We start from the raw sequence: 27,624 nt of genomic DNA, 5'->3' as shown, positions 1-27,624 counted from the left end.
CACACAGTACCCCAGTCAGACAGTACAGGTGAGGTGTTGGATCTTCAGAGCTAGCTAACTGTTCATAACTTTTTCAGTTTTATTTTTGTTTTGTTTTTATTTTTTTACTTTAATGATACATTAGATAAGAATAATGTATTAGTACACTAACATGATAGAATTAATAGGAAGTAGCACTAGATAAGTTATTGTGCTTCTTCCTGCTCTTTTTGAACATGTAAATTATGACATTGATGAATTATTTTCTTTCTTCAAATTATTTTAACTTCAATTTATACTTTGTAATGTGTTTATATGTTCAATAAACCAACCAACAAAAACTCTCCGGCCTGTAGTTTCCTCTTCGCTGACGGAATCTGACGATATCGGCCTCGTCAATATTTTAAAGCAGATGTAATGCCTCTACTGTTGATTTTTTTTATGGGCCAGCCCATGGTAACATTTCTCTTAATGCCTCTGCTAAAAAGTGGTTGCTATGGAAATCCGACAGAACCGTCAGTGGTGCAAGAATAATGACTTATAAATGTTTTTAATGTTTTTTTAATACAATAAAATGGTCACATAGGAAAAATATACATACAGGCACATGAAAAGTCAAAAGGCCAAAAAGACAGAAACATCGATAATCTTAGTAAACAGAGTAACAACACATGAAAGCTTGTGTGGTTTACTGGAAAAGGCGATGCCTTATGAGATTTTCCCAGAAATACGTCACAGCTCTTCGTGCATAGAGTCCATAATAGTTATGATGCCTTCAGTGAAAATCTACAATGTAAATAGTCATAAGAATAAAACAAAAACACTGAATGAGAAGGTCTGTCCAATCTTTTGGCCTGTACTGTAAATATGTTAATATACAGACGCTCCCCTACTTACGAACATTCAAGTTACGAACAACGGTAGATACGAACATGTCTGCGCGTACAGTATGTGGAAAAATGTTCGGTTAATTAGATTTTGTATGCGCGCCTTTTTCCGAGTAGTGCTTCTTTCCGCCGCTAATACCGACGCTTGGCGCTGTGAGAGCTCACCCAGCATTGGAGGCTCAGCAACGTGTCGAGGAGGAAGAGGAAGAAACACCTGTCCCCATGAAGGAGGAAGTAACTTTTAAAGCCCATTCCAGCGAAGAAGAAGACCCTCTCATGATATAAAATCCTCCTCTTGCTCCTCCATCATCTCCTTAAGCATAGAGTACATCTTCCAAAAGTAAGTTAAACTTCATTTTATTTTTCTTATTACGTACATGTACATACTGTGTGTGTCTCTCGCTCTCTCTCTCTAACATACGTAGTACAGTACAGCACTGTACGTATTCTCTCCATTTTATTAAATGTTTTTTTTCAGTACAAACCAATACAGGTTACTTATACAAGCCTTAAACATACTTATATAAACCTTCAATATACTTATATAGGCTTTAAACATAAATTATAATACAAAATATAGCGCTGAAGCAAAATATAGCGCTGAAGCAACTTACGAACAAATTCACCTTACGAACGATCGCTCGGAACGTAACTCGTTCGTAAGTAGGGGAGCGCCTGTAATTAAATCAATATAAATATTATACTATTAAATTACCATTGTCCATTGCTTGGTCAAATGTGTCATTTCTAGTCAAATCAAGCAATAGTACAATAAAATAATCAAACAGTATTGGAGTCACATGGGAAAACTCAGAAAGTCCTCTCAAGAGGATGAGAGCATATATATGCCCGATTCTGCAAGATATCCTCAGCAATCTTCTTGATGCTGGCATCATTGTTCTCAGGAGAGTCTGCAAATTTAAACCAATTGAGAAAATAATTACAAATCAAAAGCATTCATTTATATCCAATGGTTACAGGCCAGGATATAACATGGCATACTACTAAAGTACTACTAAACTAAACACTACACCTAAACATTCCTTGTTTATGTCTTGATATGATTTACCTATTAGGGTAAGATTCCAATTGCGTCCAAGAATACAAAACAGATGTTCACTAGCTTTTCTTGTCTTCAAATTTTGAAAATGTTCAAAATGATTTTGAATATATATACATATATACAGTATACACACATATATATATATATATATATATATATATATATATATATATATATATATATAGACACACATATATATATATATATACACACATATATATATATATATATATATATATATATATATATATACACACACATATATATATATATATACACACACATATATATATATATATACACACACATATATATCTAAATACATACACATATATATATATATATATATATATATATATATATACACACACATATACATATATATATACACACATATACATATCTATCTATATATATATATATATACACACATATATATACATATATATATACACACATATATATATATATACACATATATATATATATATATATATATATATACATACGCATATATATATATATATATATATATATACACACATATATATATATATATATATATATATATATATATATATATATATGGGAATAAATGGGACTCTCGGACGTTTGTTTCCAGTGTTCACAAAACACTGCAGACACTTATTTTCATGCTTTATGGTTATGCACTCCGGTTATGTATTTCTGGACTAAAGTCTTAGAAAAACTTTCCGCTATCTTGGATTGTAGGATACCTTTATCTCCAAGCTTGTGTTTGCGAGGTGACTTAACAACAACTGACTTACCACATAAACAATTTCAATCTACACTTGTAGCCCTTACTATCGCTAAAAAAACTATTCTTATATCAAACCAAAAACCAAATATCAAAATTTATACAAACATGGTCTACGTATATAGAATCTTTTAATCTAAATTTGGTTACTTAATTCTGTCTGTTAGCGAGAGCCACCACATTGCGATAACTTATATTGCTGTTTCTGTATTTGGCAATTTGGAACTAATGGTTGTGTTTTTATAGTCAGGAACCCAGTTGCTGCCAGCAGGATCGAGTGGACCACATCAAATGACACCTTACAGTCACCAACTCCTCAAGATTCACTTCCAATGCGCACTAAGGGTTAATATTCGGAATCACTTCCTGCTTGTTGGTTAACTTTCTAGGTGCTGTCCCCCTAGCCGGGCGTGGGCGGCTCTGCCTTTCCTTTGGCTACTGGGTGGCGGCTTTGTCTCGGCTGTTTCCTGGGCCTTTTAGGGGTGCAGCGTTGGGGTGGTCTCCCTGGTGTCCGGGGGGGGCGGTCCGTCGCTCCGTGCCCGGTGACGCAGTTCGGGGTGGGTGGGCCTCCGAGGTGCCCCGTGGTTCCCTCTTCACCCCCCCTTCTTCCCCTTTGCCGCCTCTCCCTCATCGCCTCCCCCTGCCCGTCCTCCTCCGCCTCCCGGTTCCTTCTCCCTCGTCACCTTTCCTCCTCCTCCCCCCTCTTCCTGCTGCCGCCCCTTCCCCTTCTTGTCGCCCTGCCTCCGCCGGGTTGGGAGAGGCCCCGCTGGTCGCGCCTCTTAACTCACTTCACTTGTTTTGCACAATACACTTTGTAAATAGACATATCGGGCACATAACACACTCCTTGGGGGGTGGGAGGGAAAGGAGCCCAACGCAGCGGGCCGTGTTGGGGTGGGGGGGCGCTCCGGGCTCCTGGGTTTGCTCTCTGGCTGGTGGCCCCCGCAGGGCCCGGGGATTGTGCCCTGGTGGTGGGGGGTTGTGCTTGCCCTGTCCTGGCCGGGGTTGGACGACTCCCCTCTTTGGTGCAGGTTTTTCATGCATGCCAGATCCACCACACCAGCATCTACCGAAATTCAAACACAATCTGCTTCTTCCTCTGGTCGCTGAATCGGTGGAGGCTCATGTCTGTGGATCTCACTCTGCTTCATCTATCCTTCCTTCCTTTCTTTAGTCTTTCCTTTGGTCTCTTGAGGTCTCTCTAATTTGTTGGAATGTATATGCTTCTGGGGTTGGTGAAAGATTCTAGTTTGTAACCCTATGTGTAGTAGGTGGTGTCTGGTCGGTGCTGGATTTCAATTTTCTTTTTTTTTTTTCTTTGATCACTCCTCGGGTCTCCTGACAACTTCATGACTCGGGATTCTGAAGTATTCGGTTTCGGTGAAGGGTATGAGATTTTTAATAGGTTTTAGGTGAATTAATGAGCACAAACTCACACGTATGCATATATGCACACACGCACATACTCACACACACATAAAAAGAGAGCAATGATGATGACATGTTGAATCAGTAAGATTACTGACTGAACAATACTGAGCTCTCAATGTAAAAAAATAAATAAAAATAAAATTAAAATACGCATTTGAATTTCTGAAATGCGACCGTTGTCTGACCAGCCAGTTCCTATATATCTGACCTCTACTCATTAAAAGTCCAATATGCGTTCCGTGCCGGGCACTGCGGGCTGTGCCATTAAGCTTGATTTATTCTTCACTCATCCGCGAGGTCCGCACGGCTCGGGAGACGTAGGTGAATCGGCCAAGTTGTTTTGAGTAAACAGTTGTGGCTTTATATTTGACTTTAATTTAATCCCACTTGAAACATGAGGTATAAAGATGACATTTGTTGTGGTGATATTAGTAATTTAGCCACGCAGACGGCTAATTTATTACACGCGGCAATGACGTGACGTCATTGTTAGGGAAGGGGGAAAAAAGGAGGTCTCCGTGAGATGAGGAGCTCAAACAGGCTTGCCTCCTCCCGCATTACTCCTCTGTAGATATGAGATGGTAAAAATATGAGCCTCGACAATGGACTTCAAAAAGTCTGTAGCCATGACACGCTGGACCATATGTTTTTTTTTGTTTTTTTGTTATTCACAAATTAAGCTTACAGAAAATTTAAACATACAAGGACGCTGGACCATACGTATTTACTTCCTGCGCATGCGGGTCACTTTGGGGACGCATAACGTTCACACAGCAGAATGGACTGGGGTCGCAATTAATAGGTAATATGAACGCTTACTAAAAAAAACGGATTTCACCCCAAAAATCGGAATTGAGCATTAAGACCTGCAATGTGAACGTAGCCTTAGGGTTTTCCTTTTTCAGTTACGTTTTACATGTTATTTTCTAGTCAGGTTGCATGTTTTTTTTCTTTGATTTTATTAGTTCTATTTTCTCCTCTCTTGCTAGGATAGTTTGTTAGGACTGCAATGAACCTGTATATTAATTAGAATTAGAATAATAAAAAATAGAATAATTTCAAATGTTATTAGAATAATAAATCTCTGTTTTCTGCATTCCGGTCCCGCCTGAATTGTCTGGTTTAAATTATTTATTAATTCTTTATCTAATTAAACTAATCACATTTTAAGTGTTGCGCCTTCAGTTTATAATTATTTACAGAATTTAGTCGTTTGATTTCCTACAAATTAAGTCAAATCAAACGTGGTGCCACTAAAGGCAACCAAGGGAAGTATACCTCCCCTTTTAGTCTTTAATTTTTCTAGTCCGTTGTTCTGACGACCCCCAATTTTACATTACAGTGTGAAATGTTTTACTGCATGAATACATTCATTTAAATTAAAAGTAAAAATAGGCTCATTAAAGAAAGAGATTCCGGAATTAAAGATTATCTTTGTTTGGATTACAAACCTGAGTCTCCGGACCGATGACGAAATTCGCTTCTGTAACAAGGTAGGATGCCGTTATTATGACATGCGTCTTTTGTTCACTTTCGTGCTCAAGGGGCACATTCTGGTGTATTTCGACTTTTATTGGTGGCTATGTCCATTTTTCTAAATCATTTGTGAAGTGATGTTCAAGGCGAGGAACTCTGGGTTATTTTGAGGCAAGTTTTAGACGCGCTCCTGAAGTTGGCTAAACACACGTTGGCTAAAGATGCACTTGTCCTAATTGCATATTTTCATACACTACTGCAATTTAAACTTTTGTGCTGATGGCAAATGAAAATAGAGACCTCAAGAGGTTATTTTTGGAGAAATCTAAAAATGTACTTGTTTGTCTAAGCGATTTATTCTTGTCAAAAGCTCAAAACTAATGTCACCACTCATGCGTACCCTTTTGTCAGAGAGGGTCACATACTGTATAAGGCTCTTATTTTTTGCGGCTCAAGAGAGATTTGTTTCTTGTTTTTTTGGTCCAACATGACTCAACATTTTGGGTTGCCGACCCCTGGCTTAGACTGTGCCCATTAAAAAAATACTTAACACAATATTAGAAAACAGTAACTGTATTGACTAGTAGTGCAACGGATCAGCATTGATTTGTGGTCGGTTCGGAACAGGCCCCACAAATCGCCTACGATTCGTGGATTGGTTGGTGGGAGGGAAAAAAACAACAGCAAAGTGCGCATTTACAGTGGACACCATTCAGACACGTCAAGGAAGCTGAAACATACTCAATGTAACACACCGCTGAGGCTAACTTCAAAATAAAGTTTGTTTACATTAATGGCAATGCAAATAGCCTTAGTAGACATTTATTTTCAAAGTGGCCCACGTAGTGTGGCCACTTTCAAAATAAATAAATGTATAACGCGGTTCACTTTTCACTGCTGAGAGAAATGTGAGAAAATGTAAATGCCTTGATGAGAAAAGTGTATAAACTGTGGTGAGGGGTTTTAGAGCCTCAAAACATTTATAATAAATGTAAACCAAAGCTATAACTACTTCACGGATTTCGTTTATTGAGAGTATTTTTGGAACCTAACCCCAGCGGAAAAAGAGAGAACACTGTATATCACACTCGCGGTGTATTTTCATCAACAATAAAGTTTTGCATGGTTTATAGATCATGTATGTGCACTAAATGATTAAAAATATAAATAAAAAGTAAAACTTCTTTTTGACAATTTATTTTGTTTACAGTACCATGTTTTTAATGCATTAAGGCCGGGAGCGCATGACCGCGCTTCTACCGTTAAAGCCAGAGCGCTCTAGCGCTCTTCTCCCTTTAAAGCCGCGAGAGCGGATAAGTAATTTTGTTTTGTTTTGACCAATTATTGGGCTCTTAGCCGATTAAATTAATCAGAATATGCACGAGAGGGTGACGTGATCCTTGTAGCATGTCCTGGAATTTTATTCATGCATATTGACGGCCTTGTAACGGAATGGAATGGACGACGAATCGATCCCCCGAGGTTATTACAACTGCGCTCCAGTGCTGAAGGTAAATATATATGGAGTTATGTACCCGCAGATGTACAGAAGCGTATTGCTGCCACACCAAGAAAAACAAAACAAGAGCCACATCACGTTTTAACATAATTTTCATGTTTTTACATAAGTTTCATGTTTTAACATGATCATTTCACGTTTTAACATGTTAAAACATGAAACTTATGTAAAAATGTGAAAATGTAAATGTAAAATTATCATTGATGCATTTACCGAAAGGCTTTAGTTTGTCGTACGAGTCGATATGCCACATAAAATTAGGCCCAGGGTTAACGTAAACACAAAACTCCGTCTTTGCTCAACACCACGGGGTCTAAAAACTTTAACAGATGTCTCACTGTACTGTGGGTCACAACATAATCTTAGATGCAGTGGAGATTTTCACCGTATGATAGTTAGGTAGGCAGTGTTTTGATTCTGTATGCGTAACCGTAGTAAATAAATGCATGTTTTTCTAAATTTAGTTCAGTCTCAATCGTGCTTGTGTCCAAGTGGATTAGTAATTATTTTATTAATACAAAGAACCACAAACATTGAATGTGGCGATTTCAGATTATGAATAAATAAATGAGAATTTGGATTTTATTTGTTGTGTTTCTCCAAAACTGAAAGTAAACAACGTGGTGCCCCTATAGGCGATTGAGGGAATTACGACTTCCTCAAGCGCCAATCAAATTACTAATTTGTCCAAAAAGACAACATAATTTATCGCTACACTAGCATGCAGATAGCTGTTAGCATTACCTACGGATGCCTGGCTGGTAGCTGTAAATGAGTTTGACAGCTGGCAACTGGCTTAATTGAATTCTTTTTCAATATTCTGGACCAAGGCTAATTTGTAATTCACTCTCCATGTTTAAAGGAAGGGAATGTGCCTTAAATTACACTTTGAGGTGTTTTCATTATTTAAAAATAAAGATAAATACAACTTAGTCATTTATTTTATAAAAACACTTTTGTCCATTAAAAAAGAAAAACATTCAACTCAAAATGTAAATCATAGCAGTTCAGATCGTAAGAACACAAGTTTAAGCCCTTAGTAGGCTGGCTACCTTATTTTACACATGGACCATGTATAAAATGAGAATGTTTCTGCCTCATATTGCACTTAAAGTTGTGTTCCTAAATCCTAAACGGCTATATTAGACATTTTGAATTATTTTTAATTAAATTTAATGGGAAAAGGTGTTTTACAAAATAAACGAAGACACTAAATCCTAAATGGCTATACTAGACATTTTGAATGATTTTTTTTAATGAGGAAAAGTATTTTACTAAATAGATGAAGACAAAGTACTATATATTTTTTTTTTGCTCATCCAAAAAAACGATCCGATCCGTTGCTCAAATCCGTGATCAGAACCGAACCGTGACTTTTGTGATCCTTTGCACCACTTGTATTGACCAAGCTTGTACGCTTCCATATCCTTCCCCCGGAATGAATGTGTCACCATCACTGTATGACAGCGGCTTGTCTCGCCTCCGCGACAACCAGTGGCGACGCTGTGCTCTTGGTAATACAGCACACGATTGGAAGGCGTCTTTTCGGTTTCCGACTTATAGTGTGGCTATATGTCCGGTCCAAAACACAGAGCAAATTTATCTGGTAATCTGACAGAGCGACTGTCATGAAAGCCAAAAAATGTGTGTAGTTTGAGTTTAGCATAAACCAGGATTTTTTATTTATTTATGTAGTTTTGGTAAGAGGGTGGTTTACTTAAAGAGATGATAACCACCAGAAAAGGACGTAAAGGTACAAAATAATTACAACTTGAATCCACTCTGGCCCATGGAGTACAAAACATATTCACCATAAGCCATCATCTTGTCGTATGATAACGTTCCGTGAAATGAAATCATGGATATTTTGTCATTTTCATTTAAGTAATTTTGATAATGCATCAGATTTATATAGCGCTTTTCTGGATATTCAAAGATGCTTTACAATGCATTATTCATGCACTCACACATTCACACTGTTATGGCGGTGAACTACTTAAGTAGTAGGGGTGTGCCCAAAAAAATTGATTCTAATAAGAATCGTGATTATCATTTAGTACGATTCAGAATCGATTTTAAATGTCCCAAAATCTATTTTATTTCAATTGTTTTATACTGTCTTACCTTTGTCTGTGTGTACCTTTATTTGGAGCGCTGTTCATGTTGTACCCAGTTTGGCCACTGAGGGGCAGTGTGGTTCCACGCGGCCTAATACACTGTTAAGTTGTAGCCACATTAGAGAGTAGAAGGATCAAGTTATTCCGATAAAAATTTGTTTTTTTCAACGTGGAGCCGTTTTTTTGAGTGATTAAAGTGCCGCGAGTAGCACGCTAATTAGCATTAGCGAGTTTGACTGGAGTAGAGCATTACAATTCCTTGCACATCTATAGATTGAAGCAAAAATCCTTGTCAATCAAATCATTTTGAATAAAAAAAAAAAAATTGTAATCGAAAATTGATTCTGAATCAAATCGCAGACCCAAAAATCAAAATCGAATCGAATTGTGAGCCATTCAAAGATTCCCAGCCCTATTAAGTAGCCACAGCTGCCCTGGGGTAGGTTGATGGAAGTGTGGTTGCCAGTGTGCGCCTACGGCCCCTCTGACCACCACCAAACATTTGCACCTTTCAGGTATCAGTGTGAGTGGCACTGGAGGCAATGTGTGTGAAGTGTCTTGCCCAAGGACACGACGCATGACTTGGAGAGAGCAGGAATCGTACAGCACACCTGGTTACTTAACGACCGGTTCTACCTCCTGAGCCACGGTTGCCACATATGCTACATACAGTGAGTTCTCCCATTTTGAAATCATGGAGGGATCTGAAATTTTCCTCATAGGCGCAAATAAATAATCAAAAAAATCACATTGTATGATTTTTAAATAATTTATTTGTATGTTAGTGCTGGAAATAAGTATTTGAACACGTGAAGAAATAAAGGTTAATATTTGGTATAAAAGCCTTTGTTTACAATTACAGAGGTCAAACGTTTCCTGTAGTTGTTTACCAGGTTTGCACACAGTGCGGGAGGAATTTTGGCCCACTCGTTCGTACAGATCTTCTCTAGATCTCTTCAGGTTTCGGTCCCTGGTGTCTTTTGAAAGCTCTTTGGTTTTGTCCATGGTAGCAGTTGTAGTCTGACAGATTGTGAGGTACACATGTTTTTATGCACCTAACAATCTCAAAAAGGTGCTTCGAAGTTCGATTAATAAATGGATCGGAGGTGGACTTTTTGAAGGCACAGTAACAGGTCTTTGAGGGAATTCTTACTGATTGGCACGTGCTCAAATACTCATTTCCAGCACTAACATTCACATGAATTCTTTAAAAATCAAACAATGTGATTTTCAGATTTTTTTTATTTTAGATTGTGACTCTCACAGTGGACATGCACCTATGAGGAAAATTTCAGACCCCTCCATGATTTCAAAGTAGGAGAACTTTGCAGGAGTTCAAATACTTATTTTCCTCACTGTATGCACATTCCAACATGAAATAGGTGATACATGGACTTAGGCATGGGCCGGTTACTGGTTTCAAGGCATATCCTGTTTTAACCTAGTCAGTTTGAAAGCCACCAAAACTTTTCATCATATCATTCCTGTATTATAAACGTCTTTTTTTTAAAAAAAAATTATGATAATGCTGTCTTGAAAATAATGTGAATGTTAGTGTCGCAAACAGTGTTCGATAAATCTGTCTTTTTAGGTTTAGTGGCTTACCCCATGTTATACACTTGACTATTGGTCTCCTTTTGTCCTTTTGTCCATTTTAACCATTTATGTTCTCATACTTGTTCACTGATTGTTATCTTGTCAGCACAATTGACAGTGGAATTAATTTTTTATTTTTGATGAAATACAATATGAATACAATATGCGGAACGAGGGAACAGTAAGCTATTTTAGGTTGATACACTAATAGGGTAACATTATACATCTTTATTAAAACATTGTAGACTCAAATGTGATGGCCTATGCCATTAAACTCCAGGGCTGAAAATGAGTCCCACTGTATCTATGTATAACTTCCAAGACTAAGACTTCCAGTATTGTGTACATCTGTTGAACACCAGCGCTATATAAACTCAATCTATTTACCATTTACCGTCACAGGTTACAAAAGACAGATGTTAGACTAATTTAATTAGTGCATTTAGTTAAATTTTATTCAGAAGTACCTTTTACAAAAAAAAAGAAAAAAGAAGTTATGATTATTGTTAAGCAGTTGGTTTCTACTCATGTAATACAAAGTACATGTATTTTATTTTTTAAGTGTTTTTACAGAAATAATTTCAGTATTTGTGATTGTGGAGCTGCAGGATTTTTCTCATTTAATGTTCTACATTTAATTCAAATTTATTTATTTTAACTTAAGATGTGGTACATGTTTAGAAATGTAAATACTACTGCTGCTCACCACTCCCCTTCAGGGGACTTCACAACTATCAATGCTAAATCATACAGGTTTCAAGATAAATCCAATACAGCAACGACGTCTCTCTCTCAGTGGAAATAGTAATCCTACAAAATAATCCCATTTTTTAAAAAATAAATGTACCAATAAAATGATTGTGTTTTTTTCTCTTTGTAACAGAACGGTTGGTTGTTTTTTCTGAGGTAACACAAAATGCTAGGTGAAAGATGAAAGCAAAATAATTTAAGTGCCTGTTACATTGCTACTTTTACTTTGTGTAAATCAACGAAACATCACAAAGCTCCCAGTATGAGACCCAGCATAAACTTCCTACTTGGACGTCAAGTTACCCAGCGAACATTAATAACAAAGATCAAGATAAACCGTGCATTTTCACGAGGTGTTACATCATGAACTCGCCAGAAATGGGGATGTGTTCGCTGAATGAGGTGATGACTGGCCGATGATAGTGATATCCTGATTCCTGATAATAGACAATATTAAATAATCGTAAATATAACTTTGATGTCCAGATTGAAAAACCTGAAAACCAGAAAACCTGCTAGTTAGCTTCAGTCTTGCCCATTATAGTCTTACCTTGGAGCAAACGTAAGAAATGTTTGTTTTGAAAATTTGAGACATTAAGGGGGTGAGGCTGTCCAACACAGTGTAATCCACTGAAGACATCGCTCCACTTTGTAGATTCCTAAAATACGATTTACACACTCTATGGGCACATTGCTTCACTATTTTGCTTGTTGAAGGATCCTTAGCTTGTTAGAACTATGTTTTGTTCTAGTTTTATTGAAGCTGACTAAAATTTTGTGGATCAATTTTACAATGGAGGTCAATGGCGCTTCGAGCCGCATGTCGGAGCTGTGGGCGTTAGGAGGCGTTGTTTGCGAATGGTCAATTGCGTGAAACCAAGGTTATTATTCCATCAGAGTCTGATACCAGCCCATACCTACATGGACTATACAGATTACACTTGTTGTATTTACATACGTTTTTGCAGCTGAGTCATCCAATAATTGTTCTTGAAGTAAGCGTCATTGCAGAAAGTGTTTGTGAGCAACACCTAGGAAAAAGAAGACAAAATCACACACATACACCTTACAATTAAATGCCTCAACATTTCTCTAGCAGTCCATTTAAAGTTTTGACAATACAGTATTATTGTTTACTACATTAACTGGCTACATACCTTTAAAAAAAAAAAGGGAATAAGATGATTCAGTCTTAAGTTTTTATCTGTTATGCGACGACAGCATTACTTTTGCCCTCAGATGGCCTGCGGCCCATGGCCCAGGACCACAGCCTCTGGTCCAGCTCGCCTGAATTGAATTGCATTCCAAAGATGTAGAGAGGTATCTTTGTTCGCAAGATTTCTGAAATTCCTACAGTGTTTCACACCATGAATGCAAAACCCCTCATAGCCTAGCAACAGTCTACCTACATTGTTGAGTGTTGTTCTAAAGTGTGGCTAGCAGTGCGGGAGTCCACGGACAGAACTGATACTGCAAATTGCGTGTGAATGCTGAAAGATGAATGCTAACATTTGAATGCATATGGAATGCCTTATTATAACACTTATGTTAAATGACATTGAATAGAATGGATGTTAAAGCTGCTGAATGTAGAAAATTTAAATTTCGAATGGTTACTGCCGCTTGCCGCTCAAAAAATTAAACTGCACACTTCCTTCTTCACGTACACAATGCAAATATGACATCCAAACCCAAATCCAGTCTGATAACTATTAGCAAAGGCCTAAACCCGGACGTTGGCAGGAGTTCCCATTGTCAACATCTACCAATTTCCTGGCGTATAGCTAATACAAAGCTGCTCAATAAATATTGCAAATAATAAAGGAGACAGTGGACATCCCTGTCTTGTGCCTCTCTGTAGAGTAAAACACTGAGATGTAATCCCATTAGTAGTAACTGTAGCTTTAGGAGAATCATATAATACTGACACCCAGTGAATAAATGACTTCCCAAAGCCAAATTTATTTAAAACAGCAAAGAGGAATCACCAGTTAACTTTGTCGAAGGCTTTTTCTGCATCCAACGATATAATAACTGCCTTTTTTTATCATGCCGCTGTGACATGCTAATAAGGTTAAAGAGCCTCCTGTCACCCGAGGCCCGGTCCGGTTTTGGTGGAAACTAAAGTAGCCCGGCAAGTTGGCTGGGGTCACAGAAATAAAGCGTTATTCTTCTAAAAACAATTTGTGTTCAAAAGAGTGATAACCTTGCATCACAAAGCTGCACATTAAAAAAAACTCAAACCCCATTACGGCCGGACACTATTTTTCAGTTCGTATCACTGCGCAGCGCACTGCATATCCAACTGACAGATGCGCGTTCCACCGTAATCATAACTTTGAAAACTCATGATAACATGTCTGACTACGACGACAATGTCTTTAGCACTGAGCTAAGGGGGTATCTTTATGAACCCGCATATACTGATGCTGATATTTGTCAGACGGAATTAGAACGGGCAGAGAGAGAGAGAGAGAGAGAGAGCGAGGAGGGATAGAGAAGTGGTATAACTTGATGGTGGCGCATCAGCTGGAGCCCTGAGAGAGCGGGTGACCGTCACTGACAAATCGGGTGCATTTGTTTGAAGTGCTCGGAAAGCGGTGAAAAGTGTGCGGAGATTCAAGAATTTTTTTATTGGTAAGCCCGGGAAATCACGCGTCCGCACAAGTTTTACACATAGAACAATATAATATAGTGTGTGGTGTCACAAGAATGCTGCCAGCTGACGTGGTTGGTAATCTCACCTTTTTATTTGTCTTCACACAACCGGCTACTGTTGGCCACAGCCAACGCCGAACACAAGAAGCTTTACTCGCAAGCCGAATTAGCATACGTTATCAACAATGTATGGATGAGTCCCTTTCCACCGCGAGACGTGCGATGCGTTCACAAACACTCAGACACAAGAATACAAAACAGAATGTGCAACACACAACACACCTTAGTTATACAAGCTTATAAAGTTTATAATACTATAATAGTTTTGCTCTCAACACTTCGAAACAACTTGTTTTGTGCAACGTGCAGTGATACAAACAGAAAAATAGAGCCCGCCGATAATGGAGTCTGACTTTTTTCTAATGGGCAGTTTTTGTGTGCAAATTCATCACTCATTTGAACACAAATTGTTTTTAGAAGAAAAATGAGTAAAAAGTTAAATAAAAATATTGTATACTAAAGCCGAAAAAAACAAATACTTGGTGTTCTTGCGCGTTTTGGCCTCTTAGTGGCAGTTGGTGCCGTGCATCCATTGTGTACACACTGAGGTAAGCCTCCGCAATGTTCCTAAAGGGATGATCAAAACTCTTGAATGGGTGTGGTGAATGACGAGAACACAGCGTGGGGGAGGGTGACTCTCCCAATTTATTGTTGTTTCTGTAGTTAAGAACACTAGGAGGCTTACCTTCCTTTATATTTGTTTCGCATTGCTCAGCAGAGAGCCAGTCGCCATTCTACGTCACTACGCACTGAATGCGTTGCAACGTAAATAGAGATGGCGGCATACGTAATAAAAATACAGTAATACAAATAAAGTAAAAAAGAAAAAGATTTTTGAAAAATTAATCTCATAGCTATGTTAGCAATAACCAAATAAATCATAGAGAGCAAACTTGTCATTAAAGTCAGGGTTCCTTTAAAAGGACACTTAAGGTACTTTAACAACGTAGGGAACTTGTAAATGTGCCGCGGCGTTCTGCACTATCATCAATCAATAGAAGCTAAAATCTAACTCACAATAATTTTGATTAATCGTCCAGCCCTACCAGCAACATTGGACTCTTTTCGAGGGACTATTTGCTGACTGCTAAACTGTACTCAGTCTGCTCAGGGAGGGAAGAATATATACTATAACATATTTTAAATATATAGTTAGCTACATAGAGTAGCAATTGTGGTTCACACGCTATTTTTATGGTAAAAGGCATTTTCCTGACAATACAAAACTTAATAAATGTTAAAAAAAAAAAATACGTTATCTCCATTTGTCATTGTGTCTTGCAAAGGAGACTGGATGAGATCATGATGATTATTTTCACATCTATAGAGTGAAGCAGAAATCATTGTCAATCAAATAATTTTGAATCGAAGATTGATTGATTATTAATCGAATCACAGACCCGAAATGTGAGACTGTCAAAGATTCCCACCCCTAATCTATAGCATTTTGCATTGTGTCTATATCGTATATTAGACACAGTAATGTACATGACAAAGATCCACTTGCTCAATTCTTGGGTTAGTCTTTTTATCCAAGTTTGGACATATAGTATCACACATACCTCATGGTCATGATTCCGAAGACCAAGGCTGATGGAACGGCTACTTCTAGACAGGACAGCTGTCATGGCATACAGGTTGATCAGCACATCTGCTACTTTCTTCAAAATGAGCTGTTCATCCACGATATTCTAATGCCATAAAAACAACAATGCCTTTATAAGGGTTTCATTTTACTGCAAATAAAAAAGATAATATGCATTTGAAGCAGTTGTTACAGTCGTTCAGCAGTATTCAGATTTTTTTTTTTTAACCTTTTGTTTTTTTAATGCACTTAAAAAAACAATATGGTAGGAGTGATGAAAACCATTCATGCCGTGGACATTCATTGATGGTACAAGACTGTATTCATGTGAATAGAGAAAAAAGAGTAAATGGGTGGGATGCAAAGACCCTCTAACCCAGATTATTGGTCTGCACAAACAACAAGTTTTCTAGTGTGCAAATTGCAATGACTACATTTATATGCCGCCAATATACCGGCCGAACTCCAGTTTCTTTTGAGATTTTCTTCAATGTCTGTTCACAAGCATAGAGATATTTTTCACAACTGTGAACATTTTGATTATGTATTGTAACTTGCACCATTCATAATCATAAGTTTTTGCTAATTGGCTAACCTCTCTCTCATACGCACTGGAAAAAGTATGTTGCATACAAGATTCAAGCTTGTCACTGCGCATTTGCGTGTAAAACTTTTTTTTGTTTGTTTTTTAAGAGGTGCTTGTGTAGTTGGAAACGATGCACTTGCTTGAAATACAGCTGCTGCCGTTCTACACACAAACACAGAACTCTTTCCCCAGCCAACTCTTCCTCTTGAGCTGCACCTACTCATACAGCAAGTGCTCCTGTGTGGGAGAACAACTACCTATGTATAAAAAAATATATTTCTCTGAATTGGGCAAGTGTCGTTAGTGTGTATTTTGCTGACAAAAAGATGACGTTACAAAAAATATTAGGTAGACAAGCTAATGAAATGTGCCGACTAGATGGTTGTAAACCGCGGGTTCTTTAATGTTATGTAACACGAAGAGCTGCAATGGTGGCGTTTTCATGTACTATTCCGCCTTAACAAAATTGCATTAGTTATGCCTCATGTGAAAGAAGTTTTTCTACTTTTAAAGTGTCTGGGACTCATTTTAATATGTTGTTGTAAATAAATAAGTATTCATCCATTATCCATCCGAACCGCTTATCCTCACCCTCACATCTTGCTGAAACCTGTCCCAGCTGTCTTGGAGCAGTAGTACGCGCCAAAATAAACTGCACCTCAAATCAACACATTAAAAATCTTCCCAGCGATCACAATGGCGTAGTATAGCCATGTTGTGACCTGCTGGCACGGACTGATGGCTGTACATATTGCAGAGGTGGGCATAGTCATTGAATGGAATTGATGATTGATGGAAATGCCTACACCTTTTGGCGCGTGCTTCAGGTCTTTAAGCGAATGCTTGATAATGCGAACCCTCAAAAAAATACATGGATTGTGAAGGACCCTGTGTACTCACTGCGATCAACAGAAGTAATCCTGCTTCACAGTCTGTGAATTTTTTCAAGGCTTCGCATTATCAAGCATTCGCTGAAAGTGCTGAAGCACATGCCAAAAGGAGGGCACTTACATCAACCATCAATTCCAGTCAATGACTATATCCACCTCTGTTTTTCTTCTCCTGATTAGTCTCATTTTCGAAATTAATTTGCATTATGCTTTCTCGTTGCGCTGCAGGTTTTTGTTCAAACAGATGGGAGGATAACACAAACCTGTTTTGGTTCCCTGAGATGTGTTATTACGTGAAAAAGACAAAGACATGTAACGGCACCTTCTAACGTCGAAAGCCATTCAGAAAAGAAAAAAAGAGAAAAACTAAAATATTTTAACACGCACACAGAAAGACAGGTCAACTTTTAGCTGGTAACCTCTTGCCTGTATCGAATCGATTATCCTCTAAAATTGTCATATGTTACTGTGAAGTCAGTTGTACAAATAGACAGAGTGTAAACCAAATGTAGCTTTTTATCGCATACCTACTGATGAAGCTAAAAGACTTGGATGGGTAGCAGCTTACAACCGAAAGGACTCCAGGCACAAATCCAAGTGTTTGTGGATTTGCCGTGATAATATTTTACAAGGATAGTAGAAAAATGTTCATATATTTTACTTGCAAACATCCACTCCGACAAAAATTGTAACAGAGGTGTCAAATTACACGTTTCAAATCACATTAACGAGCCACATAGTTAGCGTCCACTCCAACTGCACACACCCAACTTAGTTTTTAGGGGTACCTTCTTCAAAACAACAGTTACATATATAACAACGGTTCTATGAGTCCCAAACGACCACCAGGTGGCGATGCTGAAACAGCACGGAAATCCCCCACACGCATGCGTCACTTGACACTTGACTTAACAGAATTCATAAAAGGACATTTCCATGGTTCCGGCTGACGTGATCCTCATGTATAAAAAAGGATAGCAACCGGAACTCAGTCTCTCAGTCTCTCAGCACCTTCTTGCGTAAATCAACACGAGGGCTCTGAGTGACAAGCAATGCTAGCGGTCGTTTGGGACTCATAGAACCGTAGTTACATACGTAAATTCCGGCCCTTCCGACCGCCAGATGACGGTGCTGAAACAGCACGGAACGTCGAATACTAGCGATGTCACGAAGACCCTGTAAAATGTACCCCACAGAGGGGCCTTCGCGAGACCGCGAACCACATCCAGTGGATATGGAGAGGTGACATCCAAACTGTAGAATCTGGAGAACGTGCAAGGCGACGACCAGGATGCAGTCGTACAGACGTCCTCCAAAGACACGCCTTTCAGAACAGCCCATGACGTAGACATACTCTTGGTGGTGTGACTACGCACCACAGGAAGAGGGGAACGACCAGAGACCCGGTACGACTCACATCCCTGATCCATTGAGAGAGACATTGTTTGGAAACAGCAGCTCCCTTAGTCGGGCCATAGCAAAACACAAAAAGCTGGGTGGACGTACGGAACACACGCTGTAGCATATAAATAAGAGCGGAGCACTCTCACAGGACAACAAAGACCTGGAGCGTGCCCCCCAATCTGTTGGCGTTGACGGCAAAGCAAAATGAGCGAGACGAATAGGGTGGTTGGCTTGAGAGCCAGACAAAACTTTAGGAACAAAAGCAGCATTTGGCCACAACGTGACCCCTGCCTCGTTGGGGTGCCAACAAAGGCCCTCGAGGCTAACAGAAGCTCCCCCACCTGGTTAGCGGATGATATCGCAAGTAGAAACGCCGGCAACCAGCAAAGTTCCACTTTGGTTAACGACTTGAAAGGGGACCCGCACAATGCGTCGAGCACCAATCGAGGTCCCAGGGGGGGACTCAAGGCGGGTTCTTAGAACGAAGGCGAAGAACACCCCTGAGAAAGGCCACTGCAATATGGCGGGATGAATTGGCCGCCACATAAACCTTGATCGTAGAAGGGGCTCGCCCCTTATCGAAATTAGATTGGAGGAAGTCTTAAACAGTAGGAATAGGGCACATTACGGGATCCATCCCTCAGCTTGCACACAACTCCGCAAACAACTTCCACCGGTAAGCATACAGCGAACGAATGGACAGAGCCCTGGCATTAAGGATCGTATGCTTAACAAAAGACGAGCACTCTGTCAGCAATGTGTCTCGACCCTCGGCAGCCAGACACACAGATGGAGCAGACAGAGATCGGGATGCCAAATCCGACCCCGCTGTTGGGTCAGCAGATCCACCCGGCTGGGCAGGAGCCACGGTTCGGAGGAGCAGAGGCTGCGGAGGAGAAGAAACCAAGTCTGGTCTGGCCAAAAAGAGCCACCAGCAATGTGTGACCCTAGAAGCGAGGGCAGCCCAGTCGTTGAGCTGCCGACAGGAAAAGTAACTGAGTGCCGGCGGGACGAGGCGTGGTGTGTGTAACTCAGGGCTGCCCATGGGGCCCTCGGCCAGCGGGACAGGCCCCCGTGAAGGACGACGAGCTCCAGATCCCCATGAGGGCCGAAAGTTCTGCGCAGCATGTGACAGAGGGGCGGCCGGGAGAGATGCGCCCCCAGAATTTGACAGAGCATAGGGCCTGGCAAGGCTAGCAAATGTATGTCTTGTGTCATTAGCACACACTGTACGTTCCAGCGCTCACGTCGCTGTCAAACCGAAAACTTGACCCAGAACCACAGGGAGGTGACGCAGTTCCTTCCAGGAGGGCTCTCGCAAGGGAGATTTAGCCAACCAGACCTACGGCGTGCCTGGATTAGAAAAGACATACCATGGCCATGCTCCCTAGAAAGGAGGAATAAGCCCCTCAACGCCATGTTACAGAACGATGTAGCCTCATCCACTTCGTTGTCTCTCAAAGCTGCGGAGAGAGCAAGTAGGAGATGCGCCTGGGCATTGACCAAGCGTGCTACTACCGCCGCCGCGCTGTTAGGCTGAGTGACCAGTTCGTCCATAAAGCGCCACTGAGGGCTAGGGCATCTCACCGCCTCTCTCAGGGCTTCCTCAGGGGAAACTATGAGTGAAGCCACAGAATACTCCACATTAGGCATAAGGTCCAAACCATTCAGATTAAGAAACCGCCTGTTTGCCAGGGCACGGCCGTCCACCGGGAGCCGATAATAAACACTAGAATTGTACCAGCAGGAATGAAGTTCTGACAAAAAAAAAGACAAGATTCCGCGATCCAAGAAGACTTTGTTGAGTAGTCCATCGGAGAGAGGCTACACTGAGTAGGAGACTGAGAAAAGCCAGAAGTGTCCAACTTTAAACGTTGGAAAGCGCTAAGCATAACAGTACGCACAAATTCCGCTCCAGCTGAAGAAGGTTCAGAAGGAGGAGAAGTCGGGGCAATGGAAACAGAGTCCATTCCCGAATATGCCTCAGCGTCCCGGAAACAGGTGCCAGGTACAAAACAATGAGTCAACGCCACTGGGCGTAAAAGGCAAGTCAATCAACTATATAAAAAAAGTCTTCCCTTGAGTCTAAGGGAATGAGATATTACTGGGTTGTTTCCGCAATTGGTGTTTTCTTAAGTTGTTTTTCAAATGTTTCTACAATCTTAACGCGAGCCACTCACAACATTTATCCAGAGACCAAACAGCAGCAGCAGAATAACACAATGAACTTTAACCCAGAATGTTACATCCGCTCAGTGCAGGACTTCATTTGGTCAGTCAGCTTTTTCATATCAGAGCAGTAAACCCTGTAACTCTATACTCTCAGACATAAAGGCTCTGTGAGTTTAAAATATTTATCTCCAAACTTAATTATTAGTTGGTTGAAAATGAATCAAAACTGTGCCCATATTTAGTGAACGAATGGGGGGAGAGAATAAAATCATGTGTTTGCACTTAATTATTATAATTCATTTTATTTTTAAGGGGTGGCATTGTTTTTATGTGTTTTTGATTGTGAATCAATTGTAAAAAGCTCAACCAGAGACAGGTATTGTAAATTAACATCAGATAAACTCTATATGTTCAACATCCGCTGCAAGCTTTGCTTTGTAAGGATGTCTGATTGCAATGTCCCTGTCAAACTAATAATATCAAATGAAATGAAATATTATTTAGAGCGGCACGGTGAATGCCTGGTTAGCACGTCTGCCTCCCAGTGCTGAGGGCGTAAGCTCGAGTCCGGGCTTCGGCCTTCCTGGGTGGAGTTTGCATGTTCTCCCCGTGCCTACGTGGGTCTTGTCCGGGTACTCTGGTCTCCCCCCACATGCCAAAAACATGCATGGCATGTTAATTGGGCGCTCAGAATTGTCCCTAAGTGTACTTATAATTGTCCCTAAGTGTACTTATGAGTGTGGATGGTTGTTCATCTCTTGTGTGTCCTGTGATTGGCTGGCAACCAGTTCAGGGTGTACCCCGCTTACTGCCTGAAGGCAGATGGGATAGGCTCCAGCACCCCCGTGACCCTTGTGGGTTAGGTTTAATGTTAAGCGCAGTGTTGTGTACCATACAACACTAGCGAGTGCACGGGCGACCAAATACACAACAATATTTAAAAAATTTTAGTTAATTCAAAAATATTTTTAATTTTTATCTTATAAAAGGTACATTTTTATATCAAAAATCAGAGAGCTGAATTTAATGTATTACTTTAAATAGGTATTTTTCTATGACGTGTATACTCTTTCATTAAAAAAATTGTATCGTGAATTTGTCTCATGTCTTTTTCACTTGAAACTGATCAAAACACATAACCTTGCTCTGTAAGCTAAATTCTCGCGGTATTCGTGAGTTTACAAACTCAAGAGAATTAATCTTGTAATCTGCTGATTTTCACCGATCAAAATTACTTGTGGTTTTGATTAATCACAAAACAACATTGTGTTTGGGGGCGGAATATGCAGCTGTGACTTTTTAGCTGGTAAAGATGTTAGTGCTTTTTTACCCCCTTATCTAGTCTTGGTTCATCTATTAGGTCAGTGGGGTAGGGGAAAAATAAGCACCAAACAACCTCTGGTGCTCATTTGAGAACCACACCCAAAAAAATAAGAATTATGGGCACTCCTGCTATTATTTTCATTTGAATGGGAGATGAGGGTGGGATAACATTTTCTTATTCCCGCTCCCTTTCAGGCATAATTGGACTTTTGTTACTAATTTGTTTTGTTTGTGTTGGAATATGACACTGACTATGCCGTGTTTGCTGTCGCCTGAAACAAATACAAATGAAATGCCTTTGTTGCCCCTGTCCAAACATTCTTCATCTTTTTCTGAATAACATTATTTTGTATTATCTCTCTCCCTCTCACACACTTCATTGAATATTTTTTATGATGAGAAATCAATTATCTTTACACAGACTGAAAGTACAAAATATAACACACGCACGCACGAGCGCGCACGCACACACGAGCGCGCACGCACACACACACACAGACAGACACACACACACTTCATTGAGTATTTTTTAGGATGAGAAATCAATTATCTTTACACAGACTGAAAGTACAAAATATAAGCCATAAACAAAAGCAACAACTTATGATCAACAAACAGTACCGTAATGGCTTTTGAATATATTTTTAATTTTACCTTTCCAAATCGGTACAACAGGCTCTCCACAGTTGATCCAAAAAGAACAACATTCTGTTCAAACTTCTGTGCACTTCCCTGTAACAAGAAGCTACAGTTAAAAACAAAAACACATCCATACAATTTCTTGATTATGAAAAAGCTCCTACAGCTAAACTTGGATGAAGCACTCCCTTCTTTCCCGAAAGGTCACCTTCAGTTACACTTCCAAATGAATTCCTGATTTTTTTCCCAATCATTCCCAAAGCTAGACCGATGTTTCCTTTCTTCATATCCCTGGAAGCAGAAAAAAAACTTCAGACAGAATAAAACAGGGCAAGCGGATACGAACAATCAGACCAATCCTGAGCATTTTCTCTCCCTTGCGATCAAAGTGAGCTGACTGACTTTCAGATGTCCCTGAAAGATTTTATTGAGCCATTATCCTATGGTTTGGTCTACTGTTAGTATGTATGTTAAGTGATCTACACAGAAAAAAATGGTTGGCGAAAAAAATCAGAAGTGATAAACCGTTCTCTAACATTAATGTGGTCAAGAAGGGAAGAAAGAGAATTCCAGTGACAAACTGTAAAACTCTGAACTCCATGCCCAAGTCGGTTAAGGCAGTGCCATCGGTTGTGTATTGAGTTATCCTGGTGTGGGAGGGAATCTGTTTGTGTTTTTGATCTTTCTTTTAATTTTCATATAAAACACCTTGTGTTGCTTTTAAAGTATGAAAGCGCTATATAAATGAAGTACCATTTACCATTTAAGATGCTTACAAAGATTTGATTGATTGATTGAAATGAGCAGTGTTGGAAACATTACTTTATTAAAGTAATTAGTTACTTTTTACTTGCTCAAATAAGTAACTGAGTTAGTAATTGAAATATCATAGTAAAAGTAACTCACTAAAGGTCCCATAGTATGAAAATACACTTTAGTGGGGTTTTCCATCAATAATACGCATCCCCGGCCTGTCTACAATCCAACCAGATATGAAAAAAGTCTGTTCACGACTTATTTAGCTTTCTCCTCCTTTCTAATATGTGTGTTTCAAACGGGCAGATTAAACTTCCATAATTTAGTGACGTCAAAAAGACACGGACGTACACTCGACCCAGCCCCCTTGGGTTGGTGGCACTACCTCTGGTAAAGGCTTGTCACGCCCACTGAAATTTGAGAAGCTGGCTGCGCCTTTCTTTTTCTCCCACTACTCTTAAATGCCCCGTGGAGAGGGCAAACAATGATCAGGAAAAAGGGGTTGCTTCCTTCATCCCAAGTCAGCTATATACATAAAAGTGACACACCCCTAAAACAGGCTGTTTTGAAGAGAGCGTTTTTTGGCTGATTAAGGGACAGCAAAAACATTAGACCCAAAGTCAATTTTGGCGAATTCCTATCACAGACATGTCTTTTACACATTTGAGAACTATTTTAGTATGTTGAAAAGTTGAATAATTTGAGGCCTTTAAAAAGTAAAAGTAATTATGGTCACTACTTAAAAAAAACTGCTTTATATTGATTGTAGCAATTATTGCCCAGTCACCCTCATCTTTTTTTCTTGCTTCCTTTTTGAAGCATTTCCCTCTGGAAATGTGACTGTGTTCACCCATGTGGATTGGTCCTGTGTTTTCTCCAACAACCAGAGACAGTGCAAGAGAACAAAAATACTTTGAACTCCACTCCAGCAAGGGAATAAATTCCACGTTTACAGCCCACAGGAAACATACCTAAACGCCTGCTGAGATCTGAAAGCTTTTTTAGCCCGACCCGGCGTTTTATGAATGCTTATCAAGTGTCCAGACCAGTCTTATGTGGGTTCTGATCCAACCCTTAGAAAAGACACGGTGGGAAAGACAGCTCGGAAGTTACACGTGACAACAGTGGCACCCAGCGGTCACTATCGGTATTATCCTCAAGAATCCTGCCATCCGTAATTAATCTTATCTACATAATTCGGGACATAAACTGACTTGTGTGTACTTGGCTGTGATTTGTGTTGTTTATCTTTGTGCACAACCTGTATGTCTATCTCAAATAAATGATGTGTGTAACTTCTGCAGCCATCTATGTTTAGCTAATAAGGTACCTTAGCGGATTTAATAACTTCATGAGTGTGGTAGTGTTTGAAATGTGCTCAGAATGATAAATGAAGTATCTGGCTTGTTAATTCGGTTTACCACTAACTTTTACCACTGACTTTGCCATCCGAGGACCTGCCGCGGCCTACCAGCCGTGCGCACATCAACATGAGCCGGAGATTTCGCTGCAGCATCACAGCCGCGCATGCGCCGACCACCCTCACCTCCTACTGGACTCCAGTTTGAATCTTTTTCAACTGAGGACGCCCGCCAAGTCTCTTCTCTCCCGTGCACCTAAACCAGTCCGTAAATGCACCTTCATTGTAATCTGACCATACCACTGGTGCAACGCTATGCTCCAAATATAAAAGGATTGACAGGTCAAAACGCTTCCATTTCTTCCCCCATTCACCTTTTACATTACTTTTTTATCTTAGTTCGTTAGGTTGCATGTTTTCTTTTATCTATCTATCTATCTATCTATCTATATATCTATCTATCTAAACTGTTAGGTGTGGTTGATTTCAGTGACAGTACGAAAACATCATAAGGCCTTCAATCAATCAATCAACTAACCTATCCATAGCATACATGCATTTTAATAACACAAGGATTTTTGCTATTTGTAGGCTGCCCAGGTCCCTATCACCCGCAAAGCAGGGGCACATCATATAGAATATATATTGTGGTGATATTTATTTTTATTTTGTCTTCATGAGCATACTTGGTATTGGAGTAATCCCAAAGTAATCCAAAGTAATCAAGTTACATTACTTTAATATTATGGTACTTGGATTACGTTACTAACTACATTTTTAGCAGGTAACTTGCAACTGTAACGGAATACTTTTTTTTAATTTAATTTTTTATAAACCTCCAACCCTGGTGATTACTAAATAAATTTGTTGTCTAGAAATTCAATTTCTGCCTAATAATTTGTGTTTTCTGAGTGGATTAGTAATTCTCTTACTAAAGCAAAGAACTCCATAATTAACTATAGTAGCGACTTCAGATTATGAACACTTGATAATATGATTTTCATCGTTTATTTTGCTCCTAAAACAAAGTCAATGTAGTGCCCCCTGAAGAAATTACAACTCCCCTCAGTATCATCAAAACTACTCGTTCGCCATTACAGCAACACAAATAATCGCTACAATGTTCTACCACTGCCAAATACCACAGCAATAAGATTTAAAAATCCATTCATCCATCTACTATCTACCGCTTATCCGGAGTCGGTTCACAGGAGCAGCAACTTTAGCAGGGAAGCCCAGGCCCAGACTTTTCTCTCCCCAGCCACTTCAGCCAGCTCCTCCGGCGGGATCCCAAGGCGTTTCCAGGCCAGCCAAGAATCATGGTCTCCGTCATGTCCTGGGTCATCCCCCGGGGCCTCCCGCCGTTGGGACATGTCCGGAACACCTCTCCAGGGAAGCGTCCAGGAGGCATCGGAACCAGATGCCCAAGCCACCTCAACTGCTTCCTCTCAGTTGAAGCAGAGAAGCGGAGAAGCAGCACCTTGAGTCCGAGTCCCTCCCGGATGACTGAGATTTTCACCCTATTCAAAGGGAGAGGCCGGACACCATGCGGAGGACACTCATTTCAGCCGCTTGTATCCGGGATCTTGTTCTTTCGGTCACGACCCACAGCTTGTGACCATAGGTATATGGTAAAGGATACGTCATTTATATAGCACTTTTCCATCTTGCAAGGGACTGAAAGCACTTTAAATTCGACTACTCATTCATCTACTGATGACGCAGCATCAGGAGCAACTGGGTGTCCAGTATCTTGCTCAAGGATACTTCGACGTGGGCACAATGGCATGGGATCAAACCCACAACCTCTAGGTTGGGAAACGACCACTCTACACACCACACCGCGCTCCACCCTTTTCCGTTTGAGGACCAAGGTCTCGGATTTGGAGCTGCTGATCCTCATCCCAACTGCTTCATACTCTGCTGCGAACCGCTCCAGTGAGAGTTGGAGATCACGGCTTGAAGAAGCCAACAGCACCACATCATCTGCAAAAAGCAAAGATGCAATGCTGAGGCCACCAAACCGGACTCACTCAATGCCTTGGTTGAGCCGAGAAATTCTGTCCATAAAAATTGTAAACCGGATCGGTGACAAAGGGCAACTTTGACGGGGTCCAACTCTCACAGGAAATGAATCCGACTTACTACCAGCAATGTGAACCAAACTGACACGAACAGCTCGAATCAGGGGGCTCGGTATCCCATACTCCCGAAGCACCACCTACAGGACTCCCTGAGGGACACGGTTGAACGCCTTCTTCAAGTCCACAAAACACATGTGGACTGATTGGGGCGAACTCCCATGCACCCTCGGGGACGCTGCCAAGAGTGTAGAGCTGGTCCACTCTTCCACGGCCGGGATGAAAACCACACTGCTCCTTCTTAAGCCGAGATTCGTCTTCCCGACGGACCCTCCTCTCCAGCACCCCTGAATTACCAGGGAGGCTGAGGAGAGTGATCCCTTTATAATTTGAACACACCCTCCCCCCTTCTTAAAAAGGGGGACCACCACCCCGGTCTGCCACCAGAGGCACTGTCCCCCGATGTCCATGCAATGTTGTAGAGGCGTGTTAACCACGACAGCCCCACAACATA

At 40.3% G+C, this 27,624-nt stretch overlaps 1 protein-coding gene across 2 annotated transcripts in view; it reads right to left on the bottom strand.

Annotated features, from left to right (window-relative positions):
* Positions 1-524: 524 nt before the first annotated feature.
* The window catches only part of acad9 (acyl-CoA dehydrogenase family, member 9), a 98,240-nt gene continuing 71,140 nt past the window's right edge, over positions 525-27,624 (bottom strand). For both annotated transcript variants that reach the window (XM_077572382.1, XM_077572381.1), the window contains exons 14-18: positions 23,078-23,204; positions 22,929-23,006; positions 15,877-16,005; positions 12,555-12,627; positions 525-1,777 (exon numbers count right to left, since the gene is read on the bottom strand). In XM_077572382.1, the coding sequence (XP_077428508.1) occupies positions 1,677-1,777; positions 12,555-12,627; positions 15,877-16,005; positions 22,929-23,006; positions 23,078-23,204 (508 nt within the window). In that variant the 3' untranslated portion in view covers positions 525-1,676. The remainder of the gene's footprint in view (positions 1,778-12,554; positions 12,628-15,876; positions 16,006-22,928; positions 23,007-23,077; positions 23,205-27,624) is intronic.

Source organism: Vanacampus margaritifer, chromosome 8, assembly GCF_051991255.1.
Source record: "Vanacampus margaritifer isolate UIUO_Vmar chromosome 8, RoL_Vmar_1.0, whole genome shotgun sequence".
In the NCBI taxonomy this organism is placed as follows: Eukaryota; Metazoa; Chordata; class Actinopteri; order Syngnathiformes; family Syngnathidae; genus Vanacampus; species Vanacampus margaritifer.
Note: the sequence above shows the minus strand (reverse complement) of the source record. Positions and strands in the feature narration are given on the sequence as shown.